Genomic DNA, 9,406 nt, shown 5'->3' with positions numbered 1-9,406 from the left:
GTGGGACACAGAAGCCATCAACGTACCATTACAGTGTATTCCAAACTTAAATTTTGGTTGCTAATGAGAATTTTTAGATTTTTTTTTTCCATTTCCATATAGACAAAACATGAAAAAATAAGAACTTTGGCAAACATCTGTGATTTACATCATATCATATGACAAAAATGCCATTAACTACGTATATGTCATACAAATGCACTTGCATGGTCGTGACATTATCACTTTACAGGTAGCATACATTTTGTCTCTGTGAGCTTCCAATAACTGCAATGCATTGAGGTCGCTTCCAAATGCGCTGTCGCATGTTCAAGTCCACTCAAAGTGTCCACAGTTTTGTTTTAGTGATTTCCCAGTGTGTTTCAGGAGCACACAATTCACATATTTTAGGAAATAAAATCAATAAATAAAAAAAAAAGCATCATGTGAAAAACAGAAAGTCATTATTCTTTAGTTTGCAGAGAGAAATGTTGAGGATGCTAAAATATCATACAAGTTACACTGTCCTTTATTGCCTATCTAATAGACACATAATAGTCTCACTTGGTCTGTTACGCATTTTCGCATAACATGTTTGGACAATATACAGAATACACACCTTTCCTTAAAAAGATGAAAATATCCTGCAATGGAACCCTTGGAGGATTAAAAAATACTGACTTGAGAGAGCACTTGAGTCTGTTCCTGGGACTGTAACTGGTGATGTTGGGATACTGGAGAAGGACTACTGATATGGGGGATGGGAGATGCTATCTGAGAAGGTACACCAGTTTGGGAAGGTGCGGGCGATGGCTGCTGAGGAGACATTTGTGACTGATGCTGAATATGTTGCATCTGCTGCTGCTGTTGCTGCATCTGTTGTAGATGTATATGTTGCAGTTGCTGTTGCATTTGTTGCTGAATTTGCTGCTGCTGCTGCTGTTGTTGGAGCTGCTGCTGCATATGATGTTGAAAATGCTGCTGCTGCATTTGCTGCTGGATCTGCTGGTGCATTTGGTGCTGATGAAGCTGTTGCTGTTGCATTTGTTGCAACTGCTGCTGTTGCAATTGTTGAATGTGATGCTGCTGGCTCTGCAGCGAAGGGCTTACTTGTGAAGAGGGTGGAGTGGCAACCATTGGTGCACCCATGGAGCTCATTAACGGAGTTCCCATACTGGATGGCATGTTTGGTGCAATGGCTACCGAGGTCACAATCTGGTTAGACGGTAGTCTCATGGTTAAAGGTTTGGGTGCAATGGCCCTTGGAATTGACTGCTGGAGATTCTGCGCTGCCGCAGCGAGAGATGCATGCTGAGCTAGTGAGGAGTTAAGGAGAAGGGTAGATGAGAGGTTTGTTGATGCCAGTGTTTGCTGGACTGAACGTATGGTCTGAGCCTCTGCAGACTCTGCTGCAGCCTGTTGTATAAAGCACAATAAGGTATTATTAAAAATAATAATAATTAATAACCTACAAAGCAGAGGAAGAGGAGGTACTTTGTACTAGAAAACAGGGTGTAGTAAATCCTTTTAGCAAAGTTCTAACAGAGAATTGCTAAGTAGAGTCTGTCTTCAGTCTTTAGTTCTGCCGAGTGCTGAAGATGCCTTTGTTTAACATACAGAGGCTTCCAGCCTGCCTCTTGTCACTACCCCTATCCCTGACTATGTATATGTGCTCTATCATTGCCCATCAACCTGAAACGTTACTTAAATATGTCTTCAGCGCTCAGTAGAATGCTGAAGACTCAAGACAGACTCTCCTTAGCAACAGTCAGTTATAACCTTGCTAAGAATGCTGGCTATTTACACAATTTTCTCATACAAAGAAACATATTTTCCTAAGAAAGTATATTACAAAATTTTTACTCACTTCTATTAGGTTACTTTCACACTTGCATTGTTAATTCCTGTATTGAGATCCTGCAGAGCATCTCAATACTGGAGTAAAACAGATCTGTTTTGATTTTGCACATTAGGATGCATCCGTTCCATTAGGATGCAGTTATGTGAAATAAAAATGGAAAAAAGGAAGCGTCACTACATACATTGAAAGTCAATAGGTGATGGATCTGTTTTTGTAGGCTCCTAAACCGCAGCTTTCACAAAATGGAATGCTGATGGAACGGAAGACATCCTGATGTATTCTGAATGGATCTCTTTCCGTTCAAAATGCATGAGGACTCTGACGGATCTCAATACTGGAAAACGACGACGCAAGTGTGAAACAGGCCTTACTTAGGTTGTCAGAAGTCCAGGTAAAGAAAAAGTAAAAAGTAAAAAAATAAATAAATAGCTGTTTCATCTCTCTAGCTAAAATCAACAAAATAGTAACTGAACACCATATATGCCCCTTGACCACTAGCTATGAAGTTACCACGTTCTAAAACTATAAAATGTGTATACTTTTACAGTTTAGAACTTGGCACCTGTATAGCTTGATGTAGATGATAAATAGATAGATAGATAGATAGATAGATAGATAGATAGATAGATAGATAGATAGATATGTGCATGTGTACACCACAAAACAATTCTTACCTTGGACACAAGACTTGCTCTATAGGCTGCAAGAGCCTTTAAGTATTCCTTTTTGGCTGCTTCTGTTTTCCTCTTATACACCTGTAAGGAAGATAAAAGAAGATAGAAATGTATTTTAAGATCAAATCAATGCAGAAAAAACCCAAACAGTATCATTCAGTGACATATGCTGCACAATGCCCAGCAGATCCTATGTTATCATATTTTGGAAAATAAATTGCAACCATTTGAGATCAAGGGCTGTTAGCTACCTAAGGGTGCCCATTACATAGGTTATGAAAATAGGACATGAGCTTTTCTTGCTTGGTTACCCTGTTTCCTTCAAACGAGATTAATATGCAGAACAGCATATAGCTCCGCTGAATAAGGAAATGCTATGCATGAAAAGAAATATCACAAAATAAAAAAATAAAAAAAATATCATGTAACTGGTACTATAATACTATAGCAGAGTGAAATCATGAGCATTATATTTCATACATTATTTGTATACGCTCACATTTTTGCAATATTTATCATTTATACAATTAAGGAATTGCTCATTATGAATTAGTGAGTCCAGTACAAAACTAGAGCAACCCTTTGATAATTTGCCCAGTTCTCTGAGTGACTGTGATTATGCTTTTCATGACTTCCTGCCTGCAGAAGTCTGGCCTTTACTGAATATTTTTTGTGCCATTCAACAAAGGCCCAGTTGTTGCACACATGACTACAAATGGGCTTGATTAATCACCATCATTAAATCATAACAGGGGAAGTCTGGTTAAGAGCAGATGTCTTAGAAACCTTTACACAATGCCTTCATGTTATATTAACAGACTCCAAATGATAATAAAAAAAAAAAAATAAAAAAAATCTTACATTTTACCACAAGTTACTTTCATTCCAAACTTCTGGTCATAATGATTGTCCTGACAATATATTGTTTATTTGATGTACATTAATTCTAAACTGTAGCACCAACATATTCTGTAGACCCTCACAGGGCAACCACAGTCACTAGCAGAAAGTTAAGTAATCCTAACAAATAATCAGATCCAATATAGCAGGCCTGGCCAACCTGCTGCTCTCCAGCTGTTGTAAAACTATAACTCCCACCATGCCCTGCTGTAGGCTGATAGCTGTAGAATGTCCGGGCATGATGAGATTTGTAGTTTTGCAACAGCTGGAGAGCCTCAGGTTGGCCATCCCTGCAACATAGACTCCCTTTTACTCATACCCATGGCCCTCTAAAACATGTAGTACAGAAGATAAACCTTTTGTCAAACATTCAAATGGTCCCACTCCCAAATCTTTTAATAACTTTTGCATAACCTACTTGTGCAGATGAATGTAACTAACTTTGTAATGTATTCTATCAGAGTAAAATGCCTCTTTATCCAATTATCAGAATCCTCTTCCCCACTCCCACCTCCCCCCCCCCCCCCAAAAAAAAAAATAAAAAAAAAAATGCCTCCATCCGCAGACCAAGATTTACTGTCATCTCACTAACAATTAATCAGATTACATGCTGCCCATCGATGTCTATGTAAAGGGAAGGGATGGGGAAAATGATCTAACAGTCCCTCTTACTTTCTCATGGCAGGAAGGAAAGAGCTGATAAGTGGAGAAAGATAAATTTTTCTCTGCCAAGATCCATCACGTTTTTATATTCACCTAAAATATTAATTATGCAAAGTTATGGGAAAGGCTTGTTTACTAAGATGATCATTTCACTATCTTACTTGAGCAATTCCTTTAGATGGTCTAAATCTGACCATACATAATAAAAGATTCATCTGTCAGTAAATGCAGACTAATCTACTACTACTTGCATATGCATATTCATTCTAGATTTATATTCTTATGGATGGAAACATAAATGTTCTGCCTGGCAACTTAGTGTTAATTATCTCAGGGCAGAAACAATTGTATTGGCTGAAAGATCAAACATGACCAATCAGATTTTCCTTGAGGGTAAACAGTGGAAAATGTAGGTCATGAAAACCCCGGCAGGTTATTATATTCAGTATGTTATGGAAGAGAAGTTCATAGAGAATAAGAAATGTCATACTATGAAATGAGCTATTTTAAAATTTTTCAAAGGAGTCAAGGGTTTATGTAGCAAACAGTCAACACATTCTGGTCTTCCTGACTGGATGTTAGGTGATGGTGGAGGAAACAAGCTCTGGATCTCAAAATAAAAGGGTGTGTGGTGGCATAAACCAGGTCTAAAAAAGTGTCTATTTCCTCTAGATGTACTATTGCTGGTTCCTTAAAGGGGTTGTGCAAGAATGGGGGTTAGCAACTTAGCCACACCTTTAAAAGGAAAGATTACTTACCTGCCGTCTCTGGCTCCACACTCCTTCTCCTCTAGGCCTATGATGCCCTGCTTGGTTCCCCCACTATAAAAATCACTTGACTGGATTGCCATGCGTCATGTGACTATTTGTCAAACTAGACGTTTTTCAGCAAAGGAGACCAGCGGTGCATTAGAGAAGGATTGGGGAGACATTGCTAAGAAGCAAGTATGTATTGTAATCTTCCTTTTACTGGCCTGGGAAAATGGAGGTCTTTACCAACCCAACGGCCCCTCCACCCCTATTTTTGCACAACTCCTTTAAATTTCCATTATGATTTAATGATACAGCATTGATTACACCATGTTCAGACAAATCAATTTTATTTTATGTAACCATTCAGAAAATCCACAACAAATGACACTGCAGTGCTGCTGAATAGAGTTTTTTGAAAATCTATCAAAATCCACAGAATGCCTATTACGTTGTGGGTTTGCCACAGATTTTTGCTATGGGTTTCACCATTTTTAATTGATATATAAATTATAGGAAAATTACCTGTTTTTGTTCTTCTCCAAGACCGTCCCACATTGAAGCCACAATTTTTGATACTTCACCAAATGTTGCATTAGGGTTCTGACCTTTGATTGCAGCTTGTGTATCTCTAAAAAATAGGGCATATGCAGAGACGGGTTTCTGCGGTTCATTTGGATCTTTCTTTTTCTTCTTCTTTGGAGTCTTGGGCTTCTTCCCAGAGTCTGGTGCAGCTCTTTTTTCTCCGATGATCTGAAAAGGTTACACAATGTGTATTTTAGACAAACATGTCCTGCACCCTTAAATTCTACATTAACTATCTTTATTCCTGTCAAAATGAAAACATTAGATAGTAAGTTCTTCTCATTAAATAACATATGTGAACAAATAAAATTTATCAGAGTAGCTAAGATTATCAACTATTACACTACAGCAGCAGGGATTACGATGAAATTGTTGCCGTATTTGTCTTTTCTATGTTGTCTTTTAATTCACATTTCTGAATAATATCTGAATACTTTCAGCTCCTGTTTTGGCAGGCTAAAGTCTCTCATGAATTTTGTTCTTGAAGGTGAATTGAAAATAACTACACACATTCTGCTTAAATTTAAATTATTTATAAGTCTGCTATTACCAGGAATAATAAGTATTCAAGATTTCAGGGATTCAAAACAATAGTGTTTCTTTGTATTTTATTCAAAAAATTTAAGTAAGGCACTGCTGATATTTAGATTTTAAAAAATCTGCATATGTATATAAATATATTCAATGTTATCTTGACTGGCTTAATACATTAATGCAACAAAATCACATTACAGCAATACAAATCATGTTCTAGTAACCACTGGCTTCACCTATATGTTGTAATAGTACATACAGTTGCAAGAAAAATATGTGAACCCTTTGGAATGATATGGATTTCTGCACAAATTGGTCATAAAATGTGATCTGATCTTCATCTAAGTCACAACAATAGACAATCACAGTCTGCTTAAACTAATAACACACAAAGAGTTAAATTTTGCCATGTTTTTATTGACCACACCATGTAAATATTCACAGTGCAGGTGGAAAAAGTATGTGAACCCTTGGATTTAATAACTGGTTGAACCTCCTTTTGCAGCAATATCTTCAACCAAACGTTTCCTGTAGTTGCAGATCAGACATGCACAACAGTCAGGAGTAATTCTTGACCATTCCTCTTTACAGAACTGTTTCAGTTCAGCAATATTCTTGGGATGTCTGGTGTGAATCACTTTCTTGAGGTCATACCACAGCATCTCAATCGGGTTGAGGTCAGGACTCTTACTGGGCCACTCCAGAAGGCGTATTTTCTTCTGTTTAAGCCATTCTATTGTTGTTTTACTTCTATGCTTTGGGTCGTTGTCCTGTTGCAACACCCATCTTCTGTTGAGCTTCAGCTGGTGGACAGGTGGCCTTAAGTTCTCCTGCAAAATGTCTTGATAAACTTGGGAATTCATTTTTCCTTCGATGATAGTAATCCATCCAGGCCCTGACGCAGCAAAGCAGCCCCAAACCATGATGCCCCCACCACCATACTTCACAGATGGGATGAGGTTTTGATGTTGGTGTGCTGTGCCTCTTTTTCTCCACACATAGTGTTGTGTGTTTCTTCCAAACAACTCAACTTTGGTTTCATCTGTCCACAGAATATTTTGCCAGTACTGTTGTGAAACATCCAGGTGCTCTTGTGCAAACTGTAAACGCGCAACAATGTTTTTTTTGGACAGCAGTGGCTTCCTCTGTGGTATCCTCCCATGAAATCCATTCTTGTTTAGTGTTTTACGTATCGTAGATTCACTAATAGGGATGTTAGCATATGCCAGAGACTTTTGTAAGTCTTTAGCTGACACTCTAGGATTCTTCTTCACCTCATTTAGCAGTCTGCGCTGTGCTCTTGCAATCATTTTTTCAGGACGGCCACCCCTAGGGAGAGTAGCAGCAGTGCTGAACTTTCTCCATTTATAGACAATTTGTCTTACCATGGACTGATGAACAGCAAGGCTTTTGGAGATACTTTTATAACCCTTTCCAGCTTTATGCAAGTCAACAATTCTTAATCGTAGGTCTTCTGAGAGCTCTTTTGTGCAAAGCATCATTCACATCAGGCAATGCTTCTTGTGAAAAGCAAACCCAGAACTGGTGTGTGTTTTTATAGGGCAGGGCAGCTGTAACCAACACCTCCAATCTCATCTCATTGATTGGACTCCAGTTGGCTGACACCTCACTCCAATTAGCTCTTGGAGATGTCATTTGTCTAGGGGTTCACATACCTTTTTCACCTGTACTGTGAATGTTTACATGGTGTGTTTAATAAAAACATGGTAACATTTAATTCTTTGTGTGTTATTAGTTTAAGCAGACCGTGATTGTCTATTGTTGTGACTTAGATGAAGATCAGATCACATTTTATGACCAATTTGTGCAGAAATCCATATCATTCCAAAGGGTTCACATACTTTTTCTTGAAACTGTATATGTGTGTGCCAACAAAAGAAAGCACATTTACCAAATACTGTATTTGGTAAAACATTTCAATTTTTCTTCAGGTTCTAGAAGGTTAAAAAAAATGATTCTAAAGATATGTAATTTATTCTAAATTTATTGAATTCATCCTAAATTTTGTGAAATTCAACTTGCATCTGAATCCAAATTTATGGAGGTTTCGATTTGGGGGAATTTTGGGGAGAGTGAGATAGAGAAAAAATTTTTTAAAAACTTTTAAAAAGTGAGATAGTAGAGATAAATAGTCCTAAAATTCTAGCAAACATCAGTGTCACACAAATTTTGAGGCCAATTGGAGAGCTTTCAATTAGAGTAGAATCAATTCAGACTGAAATCGATCAACTAATTTGGCTAAATCAAACCTAAATCAAATGTTAGGCCATTTGCTAATCTGTACCATTTCATCTACAGCTTGCAAGCAGATCAGCTAGAAAATATGCTATCCAAAATGATTTTAAAAAGTTTTATACCTTCTTTAAAGAGACACTTTAGAAAAAAATAGTCTGCTCTTGTCCATGGGCTACTCTACTAAAGCAGTTTCCATTCAAGTGGGTTGCAATACCAGACACCCAAGGACTAGAGTGGTACTTTTGCATAGAAATTTTGAACTTTAAGTTTTCAATTATATTTTTAATAAAACAGTAATAAAGAAAAATATCAAATAAAAAATAAATGATATAAAAAAAAAAATATATATTCTAATATGTAAGAATATTTACATTGAAATCACATTAAACAAGATTGAAAATGTATTAGCCTACATACCCTGTTTGTTTCATCAGCATCTTCTTCATTTACTGAACTGGAAGGAGATGGAGTGGCTGACTTGCTTGCCGGAGGTGAAGGAGATGTATGGGGAATGGAAGTTGCTCCAATATTAAGTCCTAACTGAGCACTTAGTTGAGACTGGTTTATGGTGGTAAGTTGACTTTGAGACATTATTCCAGCCCGTGCCACATCTGACATGTGTACCAGCGACCTCATAATTAATGAGGGATCTTGGCGATATTGGGACATCTGAATTGATCTTTGATCCTGGGAAAAAGAAATTGGGTTAATTTATGTGTGTACCCATCTATAAATAAAATGTGCACACTGTCATTGTACATAAAGGACATATCATCAGTAAGGTCAAATTGATTTATGAATCAAACATAAGAACCTTTTGGCTAGTGGTTGGCACCAAATGAAATTGTTTTTTGTTGAATATTTAAAGATCATTGTTGTATCAGAGACCTAAACCATTGTAGGACTATCTGATGGGTCAATCTGATCCTGCTCAGTACAGTTTCACAGGATCACAACCAAACATACTGGTGTAAAATTTAAAAGTTCATGCTTTTTTTTCCAACTGATTGTGTCAAAAAACAAAAAACGGAGAAGTTAAACTATTTTCATAGTGTGGAACAAATGTACTTTAACCAAGAATTGGAGAGTTATATACTATAAAAATCACATATTTTACTATACACTGTGATTCCAATCATTTAGCATTGCTATTAAAAAATTATTTTTTACAATTTTGTAAAATCTATTTTTTTATCATTCATAAA

At 37.0% G+C, this 9,406-nt stretch overlaps 1 protein-coding gene across 2 annotated transcripts in view; it reads right to left on the bottom strand.

The window, feature by feature from the left end:
* Window positions 1-645: 645 nt before the first annotated feature.
* The window catches only part of TOX3 (TOX high mobility group box family member 3), a 123,179-nt gene continuing 114,418 nt past the window's right edge, over window positions 646-9,406 (bottom strand). For both annotated transcript variants that reach the window (XM_044271061.1, XM_044271060.1), the window contains 4 exons: window positions 8,619-8,888; window positions 5,352-5,579; window positions 2,515-2,595; window positions 646-1,395 (listed from right to left, as the gene is read on the bottom strand). In XM_044271061.1, coding sequence (XP_044126996.1) covers window positions 646-1,395; window positions 2,515-2,595; window positions 5,352-5,579; window positions 8,619-8,888 — 1,329 coding nt within the window. The remainder of the gene's footprint in view (window positions 1,396-2,514; window positions 2,596-5,351; window positions 5,580-8,618; window positions 8,889-9,406) is intronic.

Source organism: Bufo gargarizans, chromosome 10 (genome assembly GCF_014858855.1).
Source record: "Bufo gargarizans isolate SCDJY-AF-19 chromosome 10, ASM1485885v1, whole genome shotgun sequence".
Classification (NCBI taxonomy): domain Eukaryota; kingdom Metazoa; phylum Chordata; class Amphibia; order Anura; family Bufonidae; genus Bufo; species Bufo gargarizans.
The sequence above is the reverse complement of the archived record's forward strand: the minus strand, read 5'-3'. Positions and strand labels throughout refer to the sequence as shown.